General features: G+C 39.1%; 1 protein-coding gene across 1 annotated transcript; it reads right to left on the bottom strand.

The window, feature by feature from the left end:
- PARD6B (par-6 family cell polarity regulator beta) lies at window positions 1–26,767 on the bottom strand. The gene is made up of 3 exons (XM_075901201.2): window positions 26,403–26,767; window positions 22,155–22,377; window positions 1–4,953 (listed from the first exon to the last, which is right to left on the bottom strand). Exons 1-3 carry the CDS (start codon window positions 26,466–26,468, stop codon window positions 4,121–4,123), a joined length of 1,122 nt encoding a protein of 373 aa, XP_075757316.1. The 5' UTR covers window positions 26,469–26,767; the 3' UTR covers window positions 1–4,120.

A 26,767-nucleotide genomic window follows, 5' to 3' on the forward strand; every position in this document is an offset into this window, starting at 1 on the left:
GTAATTTTAAAAAGCAAGTATATATTTCTATATGCATTTATTATTCCAGTTTGTAAAAATATAAGACTAATATACAGCTAGAGCTAATTTGATTTTATAAAATCAAAGTTCATTTAGTAATATCAATGTACATTATACATTAAAGTTGTAAGAAAAATACTGATATTTGACATTTTAAACAAGTTTTCATTTGTGTAAAAATCACATTGCAAGTAAAATTTAATTATAAAATACAGAATATTCACAAAAGTACATGTTGCAGACAGCTCATGATGACATTGTCCTAAGTTTACTGAAGCTGTGGAAGAACATATGATTCAGGTAAGCTTAACTTTTACTGATTCCATAACAGCAATCCAAAGTGAATGTATCTTAATTCCATCAACATTTCCTCTTTTCTAATAAGGTGCACTTAAAAGGCTAATCTGTTTTCAGAAGCCTGCAGAAAAGAGGGACAGCTTGCTTTTATTGTGTATGTACACATCCAAATAACACTATTCAAAAGAATTTTGATATTCCACTGCATTTAGAAATAATTTGGATATAAATTAGTTTATAAAATCTGGATTAAAATACATTTCATATGCATGAGGATACTGACTACATAAAGAGTGTGTGTTGACAGCAGCTTGATATTTTCATGCATAATTTTAGACTTCACAGTTAAAAATCACTAAAAGATCCAAGCCTTGAATTTTTTCTCCCCCCCACAGGGAGAAATTTTGAAAGATGTTAATTGTTTAAAAAAAAAACTTTAAGAGGTAGTGTATAAAAGGCTAACATAGGTATAGTATTAGACTGAACCCAGTACCATTTAATATTTAAAGTTAAATGTAGCCATTTATTTCAGTTGATTATCCTGGAATAGTGATTTTTAAAATATTTAGTAACTTGTAGTGTGGTATGATGAAAATAAACAATTTTGGAACTCTCTCATGGTAACTGCAGTGTTATGTGATTACATATTGTGCAGTCTGTTATTTTAATTTTTAAATCTTTCATGACAAATTCATGAGCAATTATACACTCTATGCCCTGAATTTCCTTAAGTTCTTAGTACCGGTATATATAAAAAAATATATGCTGTGAGTAAAAAAAAAAAACCCTCAAAATTAGGCATTGGACAAAAGTTTAGCAGCATACTACCTTGAAGTGTTTGTATTTAAGCAATAAATTAATATTTTGTAATGTTAGCATTTTCAGGTGCCAGACTCACATGTAAGTTAATAGCTTATCTTACATCCAAGTTGCAACATTACTAAAGTACCATATTAGATCCATAAAACAATTCCACTAAATGAAAGCAATACATGAAAGCAATACACCTCTACACAAATGTGCTAGTAGTTCACATTCATCTGTGGATTTCATTCTCTTCTCTTAATCCAAGTACATTTTATTGCTTTGATTACTCGCAGTACATTCAAGTAAATAAAAGGAAAGTAAATGCACACAAACACGATAAAGGAAAGAGGTCCTCACTTGAGAAAGGAAAGGGGGTACATTGTTGAGGGAATAAAAACCTAAACCTAGTTTTAAAGAAAGACATCATAAATAAAGGAACAGAGCATGAATAAATAAGTTTTTAAAAATCAGTTTTTAAATTTACATATTTATTCCTGGGTGAATTCTGCACTTGATATCCTCAGCAGATCCCTCTCCTCCCCCACCACTGTAGAATCGGACAGGAAAGAGAAAGGAAACCGTAATTACATCTTTCGCTCACAAGGCAGCGCAAAAAGTGAGGGCAGCAGGCTCATGGGCCAAGCGGCTGGCCTCCTACTGGCAGTGCCCTGTGAGGCTTAGGATTTCGGGATGGGCAGTGCAGGGCACAGGAGTTAGGGGGTGGGTGATAGATGGGAGGGGATAAATGGGAGTGGGAATGCTGGGCTACATGGAGCTGGGAAAGTGGCTGAGCGTAGGTGCTGACACACAAGGAGGCGGAACAGCTATGACTGGCTGAATGTGGAGTGGGGAATGCCGGGGCACATGGAGACAGAGGAGCTATGCCTGGTTGAGTTAAGGTGCAAGGGAACTATGCTTGGCTGAATGGGTTGTGGGTGGTGCAGGGTCACAGACAGGAGCAGATGTGACTGACTAAATGGAAGAGGTAAGGAGGGGTCAGGGTCAAAGGTCTGCATGAGGGAGACTTCCTAAAAAGCCCTCTCCTCAACCCCAGCCCCAAAACATCAACCAACCAAACCCTGTTCCATACTTCTCCCACCACAAGTAACAGCCCTCCAGGTTCATTCCCAGCAATTACTCCCCTCAGTTCTTCCAATACTACTGTCTCTCCCAAGCCTTTGCACTATTGCTGAGAGGTGTGGAAATAGGTTTATTTTAGTTTATATGAACTGTTATTCAAAGTTGCATATTCACATGCTTAATAAATAATCTGTCGAAATCGGTCTTGAATTTTTTTGTCTATATGTGTTAGAGACATACTTGTTGACTGGTATTTTGAAATCATTTACCAAAATAATTGAAACTGGGATGATTACATTGTGCTGATACTATGAGACGCAGAATTTTAAAATATTTTGCACTTTTTTTTTTTAATTGGGAGGGGTCGGAATTTCCCAAGGAGCAACTGTTGCTAGTTCTCACTTTTATTCCCATATAAAGTCAAACTGTTAAAAGCATGTTTTGTTCTTGTTTCTTAGAAATCTTAGATATTCGAGCTGGGAAGAACCTAAAGGTAGAATTTCACATTTTACATAGAAATTTGTTCTGCTAAGAAGCTACATCCTTACTAAGATAAATACAAACATGATAAGCAAAATAGCTCAGGCTACATTTGCCAACACCATTTTCCATTACACTGAATTTCACAAGTCTGAAGTACTTCAGGTGGGCTATATTCCATCAAAGCTTGCAGTTTGAAGGATTTAGGAGCCTAAGTACTTTAGGGTCACCGGAAAATTCCACCTTTAGAAGGCTACTTTTCAAAAAATTAGCTTGTGTATAAAAGGACAACTGTGTATGTATTAAGTTAATAGATTTTCATTATTAGAAGTGAACTAATTTGTTTTGATTACAATGATTTCATGTCAAACTTATTTCTTAATACAAATACAATTTTAGCCCTTGATGCTACAAACAAAGCACATGAATAATTCTACTGAAGTCAATGAACTGTTCTGCTATTCATGAGTCAATTTATACTCCTGTTTAAATGTTTGCAGCATCAGGATTTTAGTTTTCAATATTTGTCTATAGCAGTTTTGAAATAGACAAATAAGATATCCTATTAGGGGTGCCATATAAAAACAGCATTTATAATTTAGCTCATTATAAATTCTGAAGTTGTAATGGCACCAATTTGATTTTTTTAAAGTTTTAGTCTTTGTAAAACTATCAAGTGATTTAAATTGCTCCAACCTGTGCTGGATAATAAAAAAAATAAGAGTGTTTTAATAGTTGATAATCATTAAACAGTTCTGTATTAACTTCAAGTAACTCTTTCCTCTCATTTGGAATTATCTTTATATAGCAACATGCTTATTTCATGCTCCAAAAAATGATCATGTATTTTTTCTTCATTCTATTAATTTTGTATTAGATTTATTTAGATATTTACATAATGTAATTTACTACACTTATCACTAAAGCCTGCCCATAAGCGATAATCTTATAAAATACTGTAAACTAAGAGAAGAGAACTGTTCCTCAAGATACCAGAAAAAGTAGTAAGTCTTTCATGTTAAAATTTTAAAATAATTGTGTCATTAAGGAGTAAACTCTGATGACCATAAATTCAGATTAGACATGCAGCTTCAGAATCTGATTAACCTCTCATCGTAATATATGTATCTCTAGAAGTAAACATGCAATCAATATCTCTCAACCATCCTTCATTTTACCTCAGTCCCATCACAGCGAGGACAGATTCACAGTTACATCTACATTTTACCTTTACAAAATATTTACATGGAATTATAGAATTATGAAATTGACATCCATCAGTCCACATAATTCTAAGCTTCTTGCATTTACTGTTGCTCCTTTCATTTGTTTGCAGGTCTTAAGGATTGAGAGGTATAAATTGCATTATATATATTAAGCCAAATTAAAATTTATGGCATCTTCAGTTAATATAAAATACACCAGTGAGGCAGTTTCATAATGTTATAATTGTTCCATCTTCTAAGGACTTTTTGCCTGGATCTTGTATTTCATATTCCATGTTAATGTTGCCTGCTGAATGATGTAAGTTTACTTCACTGGAAGGAATGAAACCATTTTGTGTTGACTCATGAACAAGTTCAATGTGTGTTAATGATTCCAGACTTTCACTGGTAGGGACAGCTTTTGGAATCTGCTGGGGCTCACCATTATCTTCAATAATAATATCATCTTCATCACTGTCGTCGTCGTCTTCTTCTGGATGGAAATTCTGCACAATATGTGGTGTGTAACCTGGAAGGCTAGTATCAGTAGACTGACCTGAACTCCCAGAAGTCCTACTGTGTCTAACAATATTATTTCTCTGATTTGCTGGTCTCACTGTAATGATCAGGTTACGGCTATTTGCAATCATCATGTCTGTAACTTGATCAAGGCTCTTCCCCGAGACTTCTATGCCATTTACCTCCAGTACTTCATCATTAACAGCCAGTAAGCCTGTGCTTTGAGCCAGGCCTCCAGGAACAAGCCTGGATATGAAAATCCCAGGTACTTTCTCCAACCCATGTGGTGTCACTCTGACACTAGAGCCATCTCGTATATAGAATCCAAGTGGTTTGTCAGTTCCATATTTGTAAAGTCGCACCCTGCGGTGGGTTTCTGGGAGAATATCCACATCTATAATAGATGACACTGGTCTGAAGTCTCGTGGCATGCTAATGACAACATGTGGTTTCTTTCTATGGTTATCTGGACGCAAAACATTTGATAAAACATTCTTCTTCCTTGTCATGGTAACCGTACCAAAGGCACTATAGTCTGCATCTTCTGCAAGAAAACAGATAGCATATGTTGGTAATTAGTATAGAGTGAACTACTCTGTTTTGCCTAGCATGGCTATCAGTAAAGAAAGTTTTAGGCTGACAGTGCAAAATGTCTAATAAAAAGTTCTCAGCATGCTGAATCAATAACAATTTTCTCTATCAGTAAAGTAATTATTTTTTTATTTCAAGTCATTTCCCTTTATAATTACCATCAAAGATAAGCTATTGTATTTAAAAAAAATTAAGAAAAATTAACAGTGTATTGAGGCAAGAATGAAATTCCAGCTGTTTTAAAACAAGACATTATCAAACTCAAGTATTCTCTCTTTATCCACATACAACCTACCTAAAATTCTTATTCATAATCAGAGTCCATTTATTATAATTTCTCCCACACCCTACCTTCCAGATCACTAGGACACAAAGAATTAAAAAAAAGTTCACTGGCTGCTTTTCCCATTATAGTCAAGTATCTGAATGCTAACCAAGTGACCCGGATTCACTCTCCGGAAAATTTATTTCATTTCACACAATCCCATCCCTGCTCCTACTCTGTGTAGGTAAAATGGGTGGTAAATTAAAAACAGAGTCACACAGCTAAAAATACTTCAGACAAGTGATGTAACCAATAGCCAATACTATAACTTCCATAATTTGGAGCAACAGAAGTGTCTGAATATCTTATATTTGCTCAAGGTTGGTTTTTTTTTTTTTGGAGGGGTGAGGGTGAGAGGAAGCTTTTAAAGCAGCAGTTCTCAACCTTTTCCAGATAGGGACCCATTTTGACAATTCAGGAAGACTTGGTGACCCTAAGCAATTCAAAAACTGGGAGGGAGGGCAGAGCCACCTGGGGAGACACTTGGCGACCCTTTCGAAATGTAATAGCGACCCATAGGTAGGGAAACCCTGCTTTAAGAGTATAAGGTGCTTTAAATGGTTTTTATGGAAAAGAAAATTAGCTATCATATCATGCTTCATTTGCATAATCGCGTTATGGCACTATTTCGAAATAACAGATGCTGTTAAGATGTGGTTATTTCGAGAGAAAACCCGTCTCTCGAAATAACGTCTTAACAGCATCTGTTATTTCGAAATAGTGCTGTAACGTAATTATGCAAATAGAGCACGGGATATGTCTTCATTTGCATCTCTCTCTCGAAAGAGGGTGCAAGTGTAGACATACCCATACAGAAAAACTGACACCACTCTATTTCTTTTCCATTTATCACATGACCTTTTGGGACTAACTATCCCTTTGATCCAGGGAACTGGAATTTCTTTGTGAATGCTGCTGATGCCCTATAGTTATGTTCTATAGAGAGAAGAGCTTGAAAAGGCAAATCTAAATCCAAAGGGTACAAGAAAATAGTATTTCCACAATTTTGGTGGAGTGTAAAATCTCAGGAAACTTCATGAAGTTTCTGCTCGGGACATAAGTAAATTGGAGCCAAGCAATACTCCATATATGAAATTCCTAACATACACATACCAGAAAAACATGTCAGAGTAAACATATTCCTCACCCCTTCAAAACTGAACTGTACTTACTATGTTCACTTAGAACATTAGTTACCACATTAGGAACCACAGCAATGCAAGTAACTACTATGTGCTTTGGAAAGCTGAATAACGACTTTACTAGCCAAGAACAAAGACAGCAATTCTAAGTAGTTAAATTTGAAAAACTGGTTGTTAGTAAGCAGGAAATACAAAATGTAATGATGGTCTGAAAAAGGGGTTCTGGAATGTAACCATCTGAAAATAGGAAGTGGCCCAGACATAGAAACATCAAAGCTATGGCTGGACCTTCAGTATTCCAACCAATGTGGTTTACAATGTCACAAGTTTTGCACTTTCAAACATTATCCACAAAATACCATTAAATTAAGCGAGACAAGACCGGAAGTATCCTCTTGGTGACCCTTAAATACTATGCATACTATTTAAAATTCACTGGAGACAGTACATTTGCAGCCTACAATTTTTTGAAATAATGCAATTTGAATAGGATGTTAAACACATGTAATTGGCTAACCATGTAACCTCTGAAAACGTAAGCGCTTACATGGTTATATGTGGGGCGGCAGCCAGCTCCCTGGGAGCCAGTGTGTACCAATAGCCAGGGATTAATTTTGATTAATCAGCTAATCGAGTAGTTGATGGACTTTCCATTGACTACTCAACTAGTCAATAAAGGGTGGGAGGCGCAGCAGGCAAGGGGAAGAACTGCTGCACCTCTGCTTCTTCCCCCTCACTCCCCCACAGCAGAGCTAGCTTAAAAGCCAGCTCCCCCCAGCACTGGCTCCTCTCCCCTTGCTGCCTGGGGCAGCACAGATGAGGGGAAAATGCAGTAGTCAACTCTACTACTATTTTACATCCCTATCTGGTGCACGTAGCAGCTTCAGCCTGCCGCCTTGTACTGCTGCCTCTGTATCGGAGGCAGCAGCACACGTTGGCAGCCAGCTCCCCAGTTACCAGTTTAAACAGCTACACTCTTACATCCCTAATTTTGAACAAGGGAAAAAAAACAAATCTTACCAGTTGATTATTGGATATGGCTTCAAATAGCAGTTAAGTTAATATAAATAATAAATGTTTAACAAATAACTGTTCAGTGCATTGTAGGATTGAGCATTTAAGTGAACAAAACAACAATTTAAATTTAAAGTTAGCTGCTATGATTAATACACCCCCTTAAACATGTACTATTTTATACTACACAAAAAAAGTTATTTCACATTAAGGCTGCTCAAAAGCATTTTCCAATCAATCAAAAGTGGCAAGGAGTCCTGTGGTACTTTATAAACTATCCGAAGTGTTGGAGCATAAGCTTTCGTGGGCAAAGACCCACTTCGTCAGATGCACTAACACTGCTACGCCTCTGATACTCCATCAATCAAGACACTCAAAATCTAAGACGACACTAATGAATGTAGTATATATTGATTTTTTTTTTACTAGTCACCTTCTTACCTTTATTTTGATTCTTACATAACTCCCACTAGGAAGGCCATGGTGTCTCTCCAAAATATATCCTCACCCTTTCTATCACTACTGACTCAACCCCACCAATGCCCTCTCTTCAAGCCCATTTTATTGCTACAAGAAGTGCTAAAGAAGCTATGGTAGGACCACCATGATGAATAGTGGTACATATGCCACTTCTTCAATGAAAGAAAGTATTCCCATGGTGCTGAAGCATTTGGTATGCTAAGAATTTAAAAATCAGCAATGCCCTCGGAAGTCTCCTCTCATCCTATTGTCTCTTCCACCCACCCCAAACTGTCGCTTCAATATCCCAAGATCAGGAGTAGTAAGAGTTAGACTAGACTAGAGTAACACAACCAAAGCAAAACAAGAAGCAACAGTAAGAAGTGTAAAACAGGGGGAAGCCACTAAAAGAACTTGACAAGTCCACTGGCTACATTTCAGGGAGTTTAGTCTTTTTCACTATATATTTTAGAAATGTGTGTGTCTGTCCAAGTATCTGTGAGTCTGATTGTTCAAGAACTCTTCCTAAATGGTAAGAGCTAGCTTCCTCTCGTCATAAAGCGAGGTAAGGGTTTGGTTGTGCCAGGACAATGGGATGTGCCTAGAGTTTAATTGTTTCTTATAAAATGGAAATGGGGTGGTCTGTCAAGAGAGATATTTGCAGAATGACCATGAGAGGGCTGGGGTGGAGCAAGGGAAATGTATCTATTATATATTTCAGGGAGTTTGTTTGTGTGTGTCTCTGTCCCCCAGCCAAGGGACATGCAGCTCTCCCCTGGTTGTGCCTGCTGGAGCTGAAGCAGCCATGGACAGATAGGTTTCTCTCACCAGGTCCCAAGCTACTTCTGAGAGAGAGGGCTGGGGCTGTCCTCTCTCCCAGGAGCAGCCTGCATATTGAATCTCTGATCCCTTGTCCCACCTGAAAACAATTATTTAAATGAAGAAAAACAAAACTTCTTTAAGGACTCAACTAATGCCAGGTAAATCACAGAATCATAGAGCTGCAAGAGACCTTAGAAGGCCATCAAGTCCAGCCCCCTGCCCAAGGCAAGACCAATCCCAATCTTCTAGTTGGGTTATAAAAACAGGATTCATTAAGCAACCTGTTAGAGAAATTTGGAGCTACTGAACTAAAATAAAGCAAGAATTAGAACCAGTGGTCCCTCTAGTTTTACAGGTGATTAATCAGTCAGCTCCCTGGGCTAAGCCCAGAGCCCCTGACTAGGCAGGACTGATCACCTGTGAAGCGTGCAGCTTAGAGGGAACACTAATTAGGACCAAATTTTTAAAACACTCAGGTGCAATATCAGAAAGGGCTCATTTTTAAGTATTCTTTGTGCCAAAGCCTTGTTGTAACCTTTGACAAAAAAGATTACAGAAAATCTATTCGTTTCCAGACGAGTTAGTGTGAAATCTGGTGACTAAATTCAAATGCGAAAGAAGGATTTTATATGGACAATAAATACAAACCTCAAAGCAACAATCACTATGAAGTCGCTTCAATACTACTAATTATGGTGTTAAATATGCAGTTTATTGTAATGAAAGATGCCAGGGCTCAAGCAATTTTTTTTATATACATAACTGATGCAACTCCCCACCCCAAGAGTACTGGGGATATGAACTGCCAAGCAAAAGATGCTAAGGCTATGTCCTGGCACAAATTAAGCAATGTTGAATATTTATTTAAGGTTCATATCCATGGCAGATTATGGACAGTTGTGGATATTTTTTTCTTCTGATCAGAATAAGAAATTTAGACAATGTATTTTAAAAATTTATGCCAAGCTCGGAAAATGAAACTTATGTTTGAACATGTAATCTAGGGACAGTACAAAGTTCATATCTGCACTTCTAAGATCAAGGTTCAAAGCACATAACTTAAAAAATTGAACATGTGAGCCAATGATTACACATTCAACAAGGACAGAGAGGAGATGGGAAGATCCAGAGCGATCAAAATTAAAATGGGCTTGTCCATCTTAGTCCAGATTGCCCGAACAGCACATACCGCACACAAAATTGACAAGTCCTTGAGGAAAAGATTGGGCATGTTTCACCGTATATCAGTGAAAGCTAAAAAAAAAAAAAAAAAGAAAAAAAAAAGGACAGAGGAACAAGCTTGGCCCCAGGTAATATCCAATAGAATGTCTTAACTTCCAGGACAAAAAAAGTGCAAGAATTTCCACAGGCCTCCAAGATGTGCTGCGCTGCCGCACACATTTTTATTTTTATCAGGAAACAGATTCTAGAGATCTATCATTTAAATGATTGGTGCCAAAGATTTAAGTCACCAAGAGGAAAGCCTCAATTTAAATAATTATCAACTTTTCCATTTCTACTTCAGTTATTTTCTTTTAAAAAGTGCATTCTTTGTTTCTACAACCATTAAAACATGTTGACTTTTAATTAAATTTGCTACTTAGGAGGGCATGCTATAACTACATAGTTTAATAATACATTATAGCTTCATATTTTCAGATTCTTAATTGTATGTTAGTGAAAATGTTTAATACTAATGTATTAAACATTGCCACTAACAGACAATTGACTAGCTAATTAACTTTTGCTCATGATTGTGAATTGCATTAGGATAGAAACTAGAATCATATTAAACAGTCAAATAGAACACAATTTTTTTCATTAAACAAAACACCCTGTGTTTTGTATCAGACAGGTAGCCATCTTAGTTGTACCTGTAAAAACAAAAAGGAGTCCTGTAGCACCTTGAAGACTAACCTATTTGCAGCAAAATGCAGGACAATGTAGCACTTTAAAGACTAACAAGATGGTACTAACAAACTAATAAACCATCTTGTTAGTCTTTAAAGTGCTACATTGTCCTGCATTTTGCTTCAACTACCCCAGACTAACACGGCTACATTTCTATCACTAACCTATTTGCACATACTCTTCACCACTCCAATGCACTGGAGTGGAAGTTACAGGAGAAAGCATAATTATACTAGCACATTAAATAAAATTATACTAGCACATAATTATACTAGCACATTAAAATATACTAGCACATTAAAAAAAAAGAGTTCTCTTATCAAGTGGAGGATCTATACTAACTAGGCCAGGGTGGGCAATAATTTTCCACAGGGGGACCACTTAATGAATTTTGGTATGTGGTTATGAACCAGCTCCACCCCTGGAAAGGGCAGGCTGGGGACTAGCCTCCTCACCCCCCCTTCCCAGAGTTGTCTGGGGCCAGAGACTTTGAATTAAAAACCACAGCAAAGGGCTTGTAGTTCCTGCCCCACTGCTACCTCGTTGCCTGGCAGCTGTCCAGGATTGCTATAGCTATTTAAAGGGATCACAGCTCCAGCATCTGCCAGGTAGTGCTGTGATCATGAGCCATTTAAACAGGATCCTGCTGCCTGTGCCCTTGCCTGGAAATTTGGAGGCAGGGGCAGCAGGATATAAATAGAAAGTGGCCAGATGCAGTAAGTGGGCTAGATCAAAGTGTTAGGCTGGCTGGGCGACAAACCCCATCCCCATCTTGCCCAGCCCTTAACTAGGCCAATTCAGTCAGGGTGGATGTGGCCCCACTCCCAACAGTTGATGAAAAGGTATGAATACCAAGAGAAAGTTTTTGTAGTGAGTCAGACATTCCCAATGCCTATTCAAATCCAGATTAGTGTCAACTTTACAAATGAATTGCATTTCTGCAGTTTTTCCTTGAAGTCTGTTTTAAGTGTTTTTGTTGAAGAACGGCCACTTTTAAAACTAAGTGTCCAGGGAGATTGAATCATAGAACACTAGAACTGGAAGGGATGTCAAGAGATCAAGTCCAGTGCCCCCCCCCTCACATTAGGACAAAGCAACGTCTTCTAGAGTATCCCTGCCAGATGTCTATCTAACCAGCTCTTGAATATCTCCAGTGATGGAGATTCCACAACCTCCCTAGGCAACTTATTCCAGTGTTTAGCCACCCTGACAGTTGGGAAGTTTTTCCCAATGTCCTAAACCTCCCTTGCTGCAATTTAAACACAGTGCTTCTTGTCCTATTATCAGAGGCCAAAGAGAATAATTTCCCCCATCCTCTGTGACACCCTTTTAGATACCTGAAACCACTACCATGTCCTCAGTCATCTCTTTTCCAAACTAAACAAGCCCAATTCCTTCATCTGTCCCACATAGCTCATGTTTTCTAGACCTTCAATCCCTTTTCCTACTGTGTTCTGTATGTTACCAATCTCGATGTCTGATTGGAGTCCATTTATTTTTATGCAGAGACTGTCTGGTTTGGCCAATATACATGGCAGAGGGGCATGTGTTTTTAATTCTTACGTGCCTCTTATAAAAAAAACAAAATTTATTAAATTGGAGGAATTAACTGTAGTCAGTAAAGTAAAACTGATTTCAGGTCTTCCTGGGAAAGCTTTAAAAAATAAGTGAAAGCAACTAGAGTTTAAGTTCCTACTCATCTAATTCTCTTAACTTCAGATACACAAATAGTGTAGCTGAAGTCGACGTAGTGATTGAGGTGACTTCCATATAATAAGGTCGGCAGAGGCTGCTCTCCAGTAAACTCCAGCCATTCTTGTCCTGGTGGACTACCCAAGTTGACAGGTAAGTGTCTGGAGATCGATTAACGCCTCTAAGCAGACGTAATAATTCGACCACCAGTGGATCAATCGCTGCAGCATTCAAGCCACTGTGCCGTGGAGACAAGGCCTAAAAGCCCCTTCTGTTGCGGTAGTGTCTATGCTACAGTGCTATGAAGGCTCAGCTGTAGTGCCACACCTGTGCCACTCTAGTGTCTTAGGGTCTGTCTAAACTAGAAACAAGTTAATTCAGATCACCAATAAGGCCATATTTACAAAGCTTGACTTCAAAACTTAGAATTACTTTTTCTTTAAACAGAAAAAGATCTTAGCCTTTAATCTACTCAAGGTTTCTGATTAAATAAATAAATATGCTGAATCTTTAACATTGTTAGAAATTACAATAAGTTTAGGCCTTATATTTTGTATGCAATTCAAAATCATTTTAAATCAGGTTTATTTTTAGAAAGATCAAAAAGTCAATTTTGAATCTATTTTTATCCACCTTACATATATGGTAGTAAACCAGACATTTATAAATATGTATTTATATATGAAGTTTTGACATCAATTAAGACCACTAAAAATCACACTCCTAAAAAGTGGTAGCTGGAGAGGTATCTTTTTTCCAAGATGGCTAATCCACAGAGCACCATAAGAATTTGCTATGGCACTAACGGCACTGTAAGCTGAATGTGAAATTTAAACTAATGAAAGAAACACAAACTGTGAAAAGCTCACAAATTGAGAGAATGTTTAATCCCTCTAGCTAAAAATCTGTCACTATAACTGCTATTTTTCTGGAATTTAACATTAGCTGAAAGAAAATCAGCCTGTGAACTTTCAGCCTGATCAGCAATTTTTTCTTTTAAAAAAAGATATGATTAAAGAGTGAGGATCAGAGAAAAGAACTGAGAGGCAGTATGTTAAGCCTTTTTACAATTTTAATATAGCAAAACAGCTTCAAGTTTAAGACAATGTTAGCAGGATGTTAATCACATGGAGAGGGTTCCTGTGTTTAGACAAGTTATAATGGCAGAGATCTTTAATCTAAAAATATGATTGCGTATTTACAAAATTAGCTCAGACTAGGCATTTGAAAATCTGGTTTTAATATATGTACCTTTCATACAAGAAAACAAAATGATTTAAGTCAGTGGTCACCCACCAGTAGATCGCGATCTACTGGTAGAGCTTGGAGCCTCTGACAGGTGATCCTGACTGGCCAAGAGGCTGTCAAGCACAGCACTTCAACTGCCCCTTTCCCTACTGCTGTGCATCTCCTGCCCTTTGCCTTGGAGCTGCCCCCTCATCCTGGTTCTTCCTACTTACTGTGCAGGGCAGGGCAGGGGGTGCTGATTTCAGGATGCCCCCTCCCACCCTGTATACTACCCCTCCATAGAATTAATGGGGAGGGTACAGGACTTGGGATGGAGGGAGTTTGCTGGCTGTTGAGAGTGGTGCAGAGCTAGGGCAGGGGTGAGCCTGCCTTAGCCTGACTGCACACTACCCAGGAGCCACCTGAGGTAAAAAATGTCCACCAGGAGCTAGAATCCCAAACCCCTGCCCCAGTCATGAACCCCCTCCTACATCCCAAGCCTCTGTTCTAGCCCTGAGCTGAGCCCGGACCCAAACTCCCTTACAGAGCCTGTATCCTGAACCCCCTCCCTCCACCCCAACTCCATGCCCCAGGCTCAGCTCAAAGCCCCTCTCACACTCCAAATCCCTTAGCCCAAGACCAGAGCCCATATCCCAACCCTCTGCCCCTGCCAGGTGAAAGAGAGGGAGGGAGGACAGAGCGAGCAGGAGTAGGGCCTCAGGGAAGGGGCACGAAGTAGGTGGGGCAAGGGTATTTGGGTCTGAGGTAGATCCTGGATTGCACTTAAATTCAAAAACTGATTTTGTGCTTAAAAAGGTTGGAAACCACCGATTTAAGTGACAGCAGCACAGTTACTGTAGGTATAAATAATAAGTTATACAGCCTGGGACATTAGAACCTGTTTCATTAAGAAAGAATGTTAGCTGGAGCAAGGTTTATTTTGTTTTAGTCCTGGGATCTTTAACTTCTACCTCTCACTGATTTACACAAGAGATTTTGTAAAATATGTAGAAATATTTATAGGACTGTTACACAAATATAAATTTTAAAATTATCTGAGACTTCAGAAGTCTGGTTTTAAGACTACACAACAAAAGTCAAATTCAGCTAAGCTAGTAAAAGGCAATATGCCTCTCCCCACAAGTTCCTCCGCCGCTTGAGAAATCTGTCATTGCAGAGAGGAGGCAACATCACTACTCTTCTTGAATTTACTACCAGGTATGCAAGATAGCATATGTAAGCAGGTTTAACTCTCTATTGCTGCAGGGATCAATCAGCAGAGGATATTTTGAAGTCACTGAACGCATTATGAAAATTTGTTAGGATTTAAACTGTCAAACCTAAACACAAACTTCAGTTTTCATGTAATTTATTCTACTTTCTATTGACTAGACCCATTTTAAACAAGCATCAGAGGTAAGTTGCACATACTCTCTATTTCGGCTTCATTTCTTCTGAATGATAACATTTGGATTGCTGATGACAAGTAATCCAGACTGCTCTTTTAATGCAATGTTCATAGTCTGGTAAATTTTACTGAGAAAGCAGTTGTAACTTTATTTTGTTCATTCAAAAGGCTAATTTTCTAGGACAATTTGAGCCACTTATGATTATCTGTTTTGAAGCTTAAACTATAGAAACGATGCACTTTAAGATCATTAACAAAAAAAGTAGCTTTCAAAAGCCTCAAAACAGAAGTCACCTGAGTATAAATTGGCATCAGCTAGTCTTTGGGTTATGGGTGCCTTTTAGGTGTGAAAATAAGGCAGGTTGAGAATTTTATTGCTTAGCTTTTGCTTAATGGTTGATTGTGGACTTTAGGGTTATGCTTTTTTCATTAAAAACTGAGGGATTTAACATAAGAACCAAATATTGTAACGTTCAGAATACATAGTTGAACAAGCAGAAAATGCAAATATTTGAAGTCACAACAACATAGCTCAACTGTAGTATGCACTCCTTTGTTCATTTTTTCCTTGTTTAATGTACAAGTTACATGGAAATGTACATGGAAGTTACAATGTACATGGAAACAACTTAACTTTTGCATTTCCTGATTTTACATTTAAGCTGCAACTTGTACACAAATTACACGCAACATTAATTGTTTTAAGATCTGTAATACCTTGACACAATTGAGTGTGCAAATAGTGTTTTGCAGAAGACTAAATCTACATTGTCACTTTGCTGTGCTGCAACTTTCTGGCTCAGGAGTATGAAAACACACAGACACCCTTTCTCCCTCAGAGCGCAGCAAGTTACAGTGCTATAAAGCAGTGTTTCTCAACTAGTGGTACGAGTACCCTTGGGGTACTTGAGAGAAGCCTGGGGGGGGGGGGGGTTTGTCAACACAACTGAAGTTTGGAGAAAACTGAATTTTTGTTTTAAGTTTTACAGCACTTTATTATTTTTGTACTTTTTACACCCAAAAATGTCATTGCCTGCCCAGTTACGATTAAATTGTTTAAAGAAATGTGTTGCAATGGTAGAAAAAAATTGTGTCTGAAAACTGTAGGTACTGGGGGTATTTATCGTTTTAAAGTGGTACTTTATTAAAAAAGGTTAAGAAACACTATCATAAAGCACAGTGTAAATGGGCTCTCAGAGCAACTATCTACTCCCCTTACAGAGTGCTGGGACAGCTCTCTGCCAGTGCTCCTGACATGGCCACACTTTTACTTTCAAGCACTGCCAAGGTCGTGCTTTAATTTTACAAATCTAGACAAAAACCAAGAAAAAAATCTCAGGCTAACGTCAGACTTATTGAAGTCAGCATAGGAGCCTAAACTCAGTTACAAAAGCAGTTTTCTTAGACTCATTTTTTCAATTGAATTGTAAAGAATACCACAAAAGACATCCATTTGAACATATGCTGCAAAACGCAAGAAAGTGCCTTTCAAATGAAAGTCAAGATTTTGGAAACTACTTGTTAGAAAAGATCTGAACTTCACGGCAGCCATAACCTACAAAACAAAAACAAAAAACTACCCCTTTGCTCCTCCCCCACATAAAACATAGTAAATGCAACACTCTTGGAAATTTCTATTACTGAGCAGGCGTTTTACCTTTTAAAATCCACTTCTTAAAGCTCCATGATGCACAAGACATAGCATTTCTAAGCTTACAAGTCAGAATGCCACCACATTTCCAGACCACCACACTGATATCCAAAAAGCCCTAATGGATATAGCTTTGGATATCATCTCAAGTAAACTAGCACAAAATTTATGGTAGAAAATGTATGAAATTACATAATTTGTGGGAGAAGTAGGGAAAGCTTAAGCTTCAAGAAAACTCATCTCTAACTCTTCCAGGTAGCATGATTCTGTTTAACCTCTCCTCAATCCCCAAACAAATTTTCTGAAGCAGTATCCTGCGTACAAAGACACCTTTGTTCTGACATCTAGCTAATCAGTTTATAGTTACAGTGGAAAATATTTTGGCATAGTGCCAAAGAACAAGGTGTTGATAACAGATGTAAAGGTGAATGTCAACTTGGTATAAAAACTTCCTGTTGTAATGCTCTCAAATGCACTGGTAATACTAATTTTGTGTATGTGATGTAGACTTTTTTAAATTGTATAATTATTGAAAACTTCAACTCAATATTCTTCAACACCTGGAATTGCACAATTTGTCAACAATCCCTCTGATATGCTTCCAAAGGAATGCATGTATTGGTAAAGTTATCCTTCAAGCAACAAGCTTCTAAAGATAAGCATCTGAACACATTTTAATTAGAGTACCATAATACTAGGAGGGAAAAACTAATTTAATAGTTTTTAATTTAATAAGATTTTTTTGGTCAATCATAATGCACCTAACATTGGTATTTAACATTTATGAATTGACATGCAGAAAAGAATGGAGACCTAAATATTGATTAGAGACATTTCAAACCTAAATTGGGAAAGTATTTACAGGTATGACAGTAATTATGCTGGATTCAAGTGTTTCTCACCAGGATTTTAGGAAAAGGTAGGGTGTCAAAATGCTGAAAGCATGGGAAAACATCTAGAGATATTCCTCAAAAAAAAAAAAAAAAAGTAAATAATTTAAAACCCAACTCTTCTTTCATTCCACCAATTATCGAGCAGGACCAAAATTAAGTGCTTATGGGATTAACAGGGTACCAGAGACAATTTGATAGTTTGTCTCCAATCTCTCTCTCTCCCTCCCTCCGTAGGAAAGCATTAAGTGGAAGCAAAGAAGTATTACATTTGCAGCTAGTTACATAATGGAAGTGATTAGAATTATACAGTCATGCTTTGTTATGTAATTAGTTCATGACATTAGCTGCCTATTAGACTATACCCTGAAGCATGAAGATTGATTATACCTGTAAACATATAGCCAGAGTAACTGAAAACTACATTTATTATGGCATGGAATCAGGATGTAAGTGAGAACTAACCAATAAGTCTAGGCTTATCAGTTAATCTAGTGACTATTTGCTCCCACCTCCTCTTTCTGCCTCTGTATCAGAGGCACCAAGGGGGGAGGGGAAAGGAGGAGCCAGTGCTGGGGGGAGCCGGGTTAAAAGCCGGTCCCCCCAGCACAGTCTCCATGGTGTCCGTCCATCCCCACACTGCTGCCTCTATCAGAGACAGCAGCACCTGGTGGGTGGGTGGAGGGGTAGTGTGGAAGAGAGGGCAGGGAAGGCTGTTCCAGCAGCAGCCGCTATTTGCAGGGGGTCCCAGGCTCACCACATGCAGCCCAGGCTAGCCAGACAGAAGCCGCTCTGGCTGGGAAAGCAGCCCAACTCAGTCCCAGCTTGCGCCAGATCTGGGTACCTACCCCCAATGCAGCTCTGCAGTTTAAACATACTAAGCTGGATGGGCAGGCTCTTACTACATTTAAAATGCAGAGCCTCAGCAGGGGTAGGTCCCAGACCCTGTGCAAGCCAAGACTGAGCCGGGCTGCCATCCCTTATTGACTAATTGAGTAGCCAGTAAAAATTCTATCTTAACATCCCTAGCATGGAATAGTCATCCCTGGGGGGAGAGAAGGAGGGAGAAAAGAAAGCTCTGCACTGTAAACACAAATGCCAGAAGCGCTATACTGAACAAGGCTGCAGTAGCGAGGAAGAATTAAATGATTTCTTAAGTCTCGCTTCACCTTTAGATAGTACATTTATTTTCACTTTGCTACTTCAGTATTCTGTGGCATTGAATTCTACAAATTAATTTTTAGTAGTATAAACTTCCCCTCCCCCAGTATTTCTGTATGGCTTTTGCTTTATTGAGTATCCTGTGTTCTTGTATTGTGGAAGAGGGCAAAAAGATATGCCCAGCTGGCCTTCACACTTGTATCACCTGTAGGTCAGGTTTCTCTTGCTGACAGACTCCCATACGTTTTGACTGAATTAAAGCACCATCAGTTCAGCCTTTGAATTCCCTTTTACCTCTTCCAAGATATCAACAATACCTGATAATCTGTCATGAAAGGAACTTCAGGATGCAGATAGGAGTGAGCTAGATGATATTATAAAACAAATAAAAACAAATCAACACAACTCACCCTGCTAGGGTGCGTCTATAGTAGGAGAAAAAGTGTTCTCTTACCTAGCAATGGCTATGTCTCCACTTCCCATGCTGAAGATTGATCTTCTGGCATTCAGTTTAGTAGGTCTAATAAGGACCCATTGAATCAAATGCTGAGGGCACCCCTAATTGGCACCAGTAAGCCTACACTTCATGAGGAGTAAGGGAAGCTGACAGGAGCATTTGCTTCCATCAACCTCCCATTGTAGAGACTGCACCAACCTCAGTTTAAGGTAGGTCATTATTTACGAAGCTGGAGTTGCATACTTTAAGCCGACCTTCCAGGTCTAGTATAGACCCGGCCTAACATAATAAAATTCCAGGTGAGAAAACAGTTTCTAGTCTTCTCCTGTTCACAAGCTGAAGTAAACACTAGTGATGTTAAATTTCAATTAAACAGCTAATTGAGTAACCAATGGAATTTCTATTGACTACTCAATTAGTCGATAAGGGGGGACTAAAGCAGTCCCCGCTGGCATGTGTTCTCCTCTGTGCCTCTTCCTTTGAAATGTAATAGAGCCACAGGTGGCTCTTGCGTATTTCAAACTGAGAGGAGCAGCAGTTGGACCGGCGAGAGTGGGATTGTTTCAGTTCCCCATTCGTGCTGTTTCTCCGCTGCCCTCTGCATTCCTTGCCCCCCACAGGGACGATGCTGAGAGGAACCAGCCCCCCGCACCAGCTCATGCTCCTCCCTGCCCTTGCTACCTCTCTCTGATAGAGGCAGCGGGGGGAGTGACTAGTCGAGTACTACTCAACTACCCAATAAGTATTTGCTTATAGGGTAGCTGACTAGTCGCTTATCTCTCTAGTAAACACCAGCAGGAACACAATGTTTACCTCGACCTGCTCATAATGTTAAAAACTTCAAACTGCCTTGCCTTCATTTAAACATAACCTCAAGTTGGTTAACATGTGATCAAGCCCCCTGGTTTCCTAGTGAATCCAAGGCCTTTGACATTTTATTAAGGGGATCTAGCTACATTATGGATATTAACTGTAACACTCAGAATTCTAATCTGTTCTGCTCTACTTACAAGTATGTCAGGTTTTGGTATGGGTATTTCCCTCAAATTCTACCATCTCATTTAAAATACATATCAATTTCTAAACAAGCAAGGTACTGAGATTAGACTTTCAGGTGTTTTAAGAAACGCTTATTTTTCCTCTCTCGTGGTGGTGGTCTACTAAGGGTCTTATTGCTCCCCACTATCTCTGCTTAAGGTATATTGGATATAAACTACAGATTTTGTCTGTAATACAAACAATGTTACAGAAGATAAAGGTCTCAAAAAGGGGTGGCAGTACACAAGTGTAATTTTTCCCCTCAACAAATTCTAATTTCAGAAGTGACAAACTGAAGCAGCCTTGTCAATGGTGGATATTTCCACTGAAGTGCAGATAAAAGTTATGGAAACAGAAAATAGTGTATAAATACTCCTAACTGAGCAATAAAACAAATCAGAAACTAGACTGCATGAATTTGGGTAGTTTTCAGTATCATGCAACTAGGCCTGAGTTGTTAAACTTCTTTTTTTAAACAACACATTTTAGGTTTCTCTCACCCTTCAGTACAAACTTTTTCAAACTAATCACATTGGTACAATATAAAAATATAAATACTGGCTGTCACACTGATTTCAAGACCCAGATTTGGGAACAACTTGGAGGTCTATTTCCTAGTTTTCTGCAGCTCACACATGAAGTTACAAGAATGGTATCAAAGAATGGAAAAGAGGAAGAAAGGCAATGTCTGCATGCTATAGTATTTCCAGCTGACCACGTATGAGAGTGACTTTAAAACTGGTCAATACCTAGTACGGAGATACTTTGGCCCAGATAACAGCAAAATAAGCTACATACCATGATTTATTAATTTTAACATGCATACAAGGAATGGCATGTACAACTGTGGTAACAAAATCTGGGGTGCTAAAATACAACCTTAATCATCTCAATCTGACAAAATGGTTTATCTGCTTTTTGTCATATGGCTGCTGAAGGAGCTTACATAGAGACAGGTCACCTAGTCCAGCTCCTGCCAATTAAAGATTGAATCACAGAGTCTTTACTTGTTCCATGAACACTTAAATACAGGAAATACATTTTAATGGCAACACAGTAGACAGCAAAAGACAAATTGTATTAAAAGTTCTGTTAGGAAAGAGGAACATTTCAGCTAAAACATTTTCTAAAGAGTTCTATTTGTGGAAAAATCAAATATTTATTTTTGTAAGAAAAATCTGTTTTATTGGTCTTTTAAAATAAATTACTAAAGATAGCAAAGCTTAACTCACATGCAACAAAATATCCCTCTATTTAAAATTCAGTCAACTTGATTGGTGCAACAGAACTTTGTTTTATGCAACAACAAAGGAATCCTATGTTTAGATGTGCTCCTGCTATTGAAGGAGAAGCTTTACAGAGAGGATCATGAGCCTGTCTGAATCCAGAGAAAACCAACTAGAATCACAGGTGTAGCACTTTTCAGTTTCCTTCTGTTAAACAGTCAACAACTTGCTACAGGACAAGAACATATCTGACAACATAATATTCAGTTTTCCTCCATGAGAAAGAGCATAAGAGTTTAAGGATAAGACCAAAAAATTGCACCTGGAAATTATACCTGTTGCTGAAAGAAAGGTGTAGGAGAAGATAAATTTCCATTCTGAATTTGGAATTTTTTTAGAAAGATTTTTGGTGTGCTGAATGGAGTTTAAATCAACACATTACAGACATTTCCAAATGCAATAAGAAATGTAGCTTAGTAGAAGAGTAATCAAACAGAAGGGAATCTTGAGCCCCACAGCAATAGTGCACAACATGTTTCCAAACAGCCTGTTGAGGACAGTTGGGAGTCCTAGTGAATATCAGTAAGAAGTCAGCACATAAGTCAACATGGAGAAATGGGATGATAAATTGGGACTTGTAAAAAATTAGACTGGGGCAAAATACATGACCACATGGCACATATACATTGTACATAGTAGGCACTATCAATAAATAAAATTAGTTAACTTACCTTTTCTTTGAATGAAAACCCTGAGCAGAGGATTGGCTGTGGAAACTGCTTTATGATAATTGTCATCATTGTTGATAGGCAGCAGATCTCCATGAATATCTATATATCCAACTAAAACTTCAACATTGGGGATCTTGTGCACATGCTGCAATAATCCATAGAACTCCTCAAACTTTCCAGGTTTCAATCTTTCCAGAGAAAATCTTCGAAATTCAGCTCCAAACTACAATAAAAGCATCTGATTTGAGTAAGATAGAAATCACAATGACAAAGACAATGAAACTTTCAAATTATTCTGTTAAGTGTATAAATTTGTGACCTGATAATTTACAAAAATATCAGACAATGCTTAACCAAATAGTTTTAAAGAGAGGAATGAAAGTGACCTTTCAGATGTACTTATGTGAGAGACCATGCCGGGCAGTATGTAATTATTTCTGTCTTTAAGTAACATGCTCCAATGTGACATCGTGTTCTGAATACATTTAACTTTTGATTCTGTGCAAATATTTTTTGTTTTTACTGTTATGTTTAAGGCAGAGCCCAAATAATATCACACAACTCTACATTAAAGCCTGGTCTGTACCTAAAAGTTAGATGAACCATTTACATTGCTCAGGGCAGTGAAAAAAATCTGTACCCTGTGCAATGTAGCTAGATAAAAATACTCCCCATTTCCCACCAGAGATGCCACTAGTTCACAAGATTTCTTCCATCTGCTTAGCTACCACCTCTCATAGAAATGAGTTACTACCTACTATAACAATGGGGGAAAAAAACCCTTCCCTTGATGTAAGAAGCATCCATTCTACAACTGTAGTGTCATACCTGTGTCACTGTAGACACACTCTGAGATGACAAGTCTAATATACTGACTGGCAACTATACATGAATATCAAAGATGATCAATTAAAAGCATTACTCATTTAGGATCTTGGTCATCCTGAATATGACATCTGATTTTGTATATGCATAAGAATCTCAGCAACAAAAACTTCAGGTACTGCCCATTCACTTTTCTTAAATGTATATTTGAAGGCAAAACTTAAAATTTTAAAGCTATCACACCATTTTTCTGTCTATTAAACAGGTGTCTCATCTTAATTTATACTTGCTGGTATTAAATGTTTTACTAGCAGCAACCCATTAACTTTACAAGTTTAATTTTAAATCAGTAAAGACTTGATTTCATCCTCATGGTTGAGATGAAACCCATCAGTATATGAAGTAAATGAAAAGTTATGCAGTGACTGTGCCCAATTCTGTTGTAACCCTGAAACTATGCCTCAGATGTATTAACTGCCCCCAAAAGGTTAAAACTAAAGCCAGAGCACAGAATGAAAAAATATCCACATTAACTTGATGGTTCTGCTTTAATAATCATAGAGTTAATTATTGCAGCAACATATCTATTTTGGTGAAGTGCCAGCATGCAACTAATTACTTTCAAGGTTTGTTGGAAGAAACTGAAGAATTCATATCTCCTCCCACCCTAATTTTCTGTCACTTCTGCTCCTGCCTAAAATGGAGAGGCAAAGAGGGGATACAAACCCATTCCTCAACAGCTTCACAGCAGCCCTATTTACACTAACAAGATTCAGGTTTTTATTTCACTGCCAGTTCAGCACTACTGACAAAATGCTCCACCATTCAGTTCTACTGATAGTGGAAATGTTGGTATATATACACAACTCAAAGAACCTGTCTACATGAGGATTTAGTTTGTGGCAAGTTGGGATGTGAACCTACCTGTACCAGATTGCTCCATTCCTCTTGTGTGAGCACTACAATTGTGTTTTAACAATTCACTAATACACTTTGCACTAGTCCTCTTCCAAAGCAGACTGTACTTTCTTCAGTTCCCCAATCTTCAAGATCTCTTTCACTCCTACATTATACTATTTGTATTACAACAGTACTAGAGACCAAAAGCAGCAAAATGCCCCATTGCGGTAAGCCCTGTTTAAAGGTAATGAGTGAATATAGTCTCTGCCCCCCAAAAAGTCTATAATTAGGAAAAAAATGTTTTTAAAATGTGATAGCTAATGTATTTAAATACCTTACATGAAACAAATAAGGTGGTAGCTTCAAGGGACACAGAGGAGAAAAAGCAAACAATAAAACTACCCTGTTTTTTCATAGTCTGGCTGGGTATACAATTTGTAGGTGTAATAAGTCATCAATAGCCATCAACTCGCCATCTGCCTACTCATTAATTGATTAGTTAGCTGTCTCTGCAAATAACCCTGTTCTATAGATACTATAGCTACACTAACATTAGTGAACAATAAGGTAGAATAAATGACTCATTCTGATTTCAGTCACACCTGTGTATAACAAAAGTAAATGAAACCTGCAGGAGGAACTCCCTTCAGTCAGGAGCACCGTGTTTATTATCTGAGGGGTAGCCTCTTTAGTCTGTTTCAGCAAAAACAAGGAGTCCTGTGGCATCTTAACGACTAATATATTTGGCCATAAGCTTTAAAAAAAATAAAACCTTCTCATTAACTGTTGCCCCAAGAATTTGAAATATGCAACATCCAAGGAATTTCCCACATAGTATGTACTAGAAGACTTACGCAGAGATTAGATGTCTTAACTTCAAATTCACACTTTAGTTTGGATTTACTTTTTCCAGCTATCCTTCTGTAGACAATTCCCAAGTTGCCCAATTCAATTTATGTATGCAGCATTATAGTCATGTTAGTCAGAGGATATTAGAGACACAAGGTGCATGAGACAGTATTTATTACTGAACCAACTTCTGTCATAGAAGAGCTCTGTGTAAGCTTGACTCTCACCAAAAGATACTGCCTCATCCACATTCTCTAATTCAAATTAATTAAAATGACATGAAACACTCATTTAACACCCAGTTTAGACACAGTTCAACACCTTGACAATTGTGGGTTATATGACCAGCTAACAAGATTCCAGAGCCACTGTATTACATCAAAATATTCTCTATTCTAGGCTAAAAGACTTTTTCCCCCCAAAAAAAACACTTTAGCAGGGAAAATTATTTTTGTTCTGTTTACACTAGAGTTTTAAATCATTAAAATATTTTAATTAACATATTTCTAAAAAGACACTTTTATCCTAGACTAGTCCAGAGATGTGAATGGTTAAATGTGGAGCTGGAATAACCCCCCACAGGCAAGGGACTGCTCCAGCCCTGCTGGGCCTGTTCCAGGCAGGGGGTGCTCCAGCTCACCCCCTGCAGACCATACCTCCCCCCATCTGCTCCCATAGCATTTAACTGGTCAACAGATTAACTGAGATTTTACATCCCTAGTGTCGTCAAAGCATAATGTTAGGGATGTTTCAAATCATGATAGCTAAACTGATTTTTTTGAGGCACCCCTTTTTTCCTAGTAATATTCCTATATTGTCTGCATTTGTTTTCCTGTGTATTCTGTTAGCCCATAGTCAATTTCAGGGCGAACTTTGTGTCTTGTTTTACACTTCAATGTAGTAACTTGATGGAAAGCAGTGTGCCCGCCCAATCAGTAAAGTCATGCTGTAACTTTGGTTAAAGAATATCAAGTTTTGCAGCGAACAATCAACCACAATTGTTGGAGACATGGGGGAAAATACGATGAAATGCAATCTGACAAGGAGGCTAATACTGAGAGGACACAGACTATAGGGAGGATGTCAAGCATTAATTATTACTAGCTTCAACACTATGGTGAGAATTGTTAGAATAATAATCAAGGCAGTGGCACAAGACATGAAGGACAGAGTAAAGGTAACCGCTCTGGATCTCCTGAAAACACCTCTACTCTTAGGCAACCCGGATCTCCCTTGTAGACACACTCCCCCAGGCCCAGGAATCTCCCTCTTACTGCTACCTTCTGCAGGTGAGTCAGCAGCTCTCCCAGTTCGCCCTCACCCTACAATGCAGAACCACTCCTGGCCCCGTGCCGGGCAACGCACAGGCAGCCCTGGGGTTCAGATGCCTCAGTGCTCCCCTCCTGCTGGGCCCCCACCTCCAATGAGGCTCGCCCTGCCTCCAGCGGCCTCTCACGGAGTCACGGATCCAGCCCCTCTCCCCCCGCTTCAAGCTCGCTCTGCCCCCGGCGGCGCCTCGCGGATCGCGGCCCCGCTTCTTCCCCTCCACCCCCGCCGCAGCTCGCTCTGCCCCCGGCAGCCGCTCGCGGAGCGAGCCCACCCAGACCCACCGGAGCGAGCCCTGCCCCCCCCCTTTCCAAAAGGCTCGCTCCGCCCTCTGCGGCCGCGACCCACCTTGCTCTTCACCTCCATGGTGCCGAGGGCCCGGCTGCCCCCCGCGCTGCGGTAGGTCCGGTTCATGCCGCCACACGGCCGGGAGTCGCCTTCGCCCCGTGTGTCCCCGGGCGCGCTGTGGGGGGAGAAGCCGGGCAGCTCTGCGCCCAGACACAACCTGCCGCCACCGCCGCGAAGCCGCCTCCTCACACACCCAGAAGGAGGAGCCGCCCCGGGAGCGCCTAGCTGCGCCTGACACCTGCCGCTCGGTGAAGGGATTGGGGAGGGAGGGGGAGGAGAGACAGCGCATGCGCGCCGGGCACTCACAGCAGGGCGGAGGAGTTTCGGTGCACCTGCCACGAGCGCGCGTGCGTACCCGTCGCCCG

The sequence above is a fragment of the Pelodiscus sinensis genome, chromosome 17 (assembly GCF_052426305.1).
Source record: "Pelodiscus sinensis isolate ZL-2025 chromosome 17, ASM5242630v1, whole genome shotgun sequence".
NCBI classification, from domain to species: domain Eukaryota; kingdom Metazoa; phylum Chordata; order Testudines; family Trionychidae; genus Pelodiscus; species Pelodiscus sinensis.

Excerpts from the sequence above, each read along its gene's own strand:
- PARD6B (XM_075901201.2), bottom strand. The coding sequence starts at position 26,468 with ATGAACCGGACCTACCGCAGCGCGGGGGGCAGCCGGGCCCTCGGCACC. Across the intron at positions 22,378-26,402 it reads CCATGGAGGTGAAGAGCAAG|TTTGGAGCTGAATTTCGAAG; the intron begins GTGGGTCGCGGC and ends CTTTTATTGTAG. Across the intron at positions 4,954-22,154 it reads GGTTTTCATTCAAAGAAAAG|AAGATGCAGACTATAGTGCC; the intron begins GTAAGTTAACTA and ends GTTTTCTTGCAG.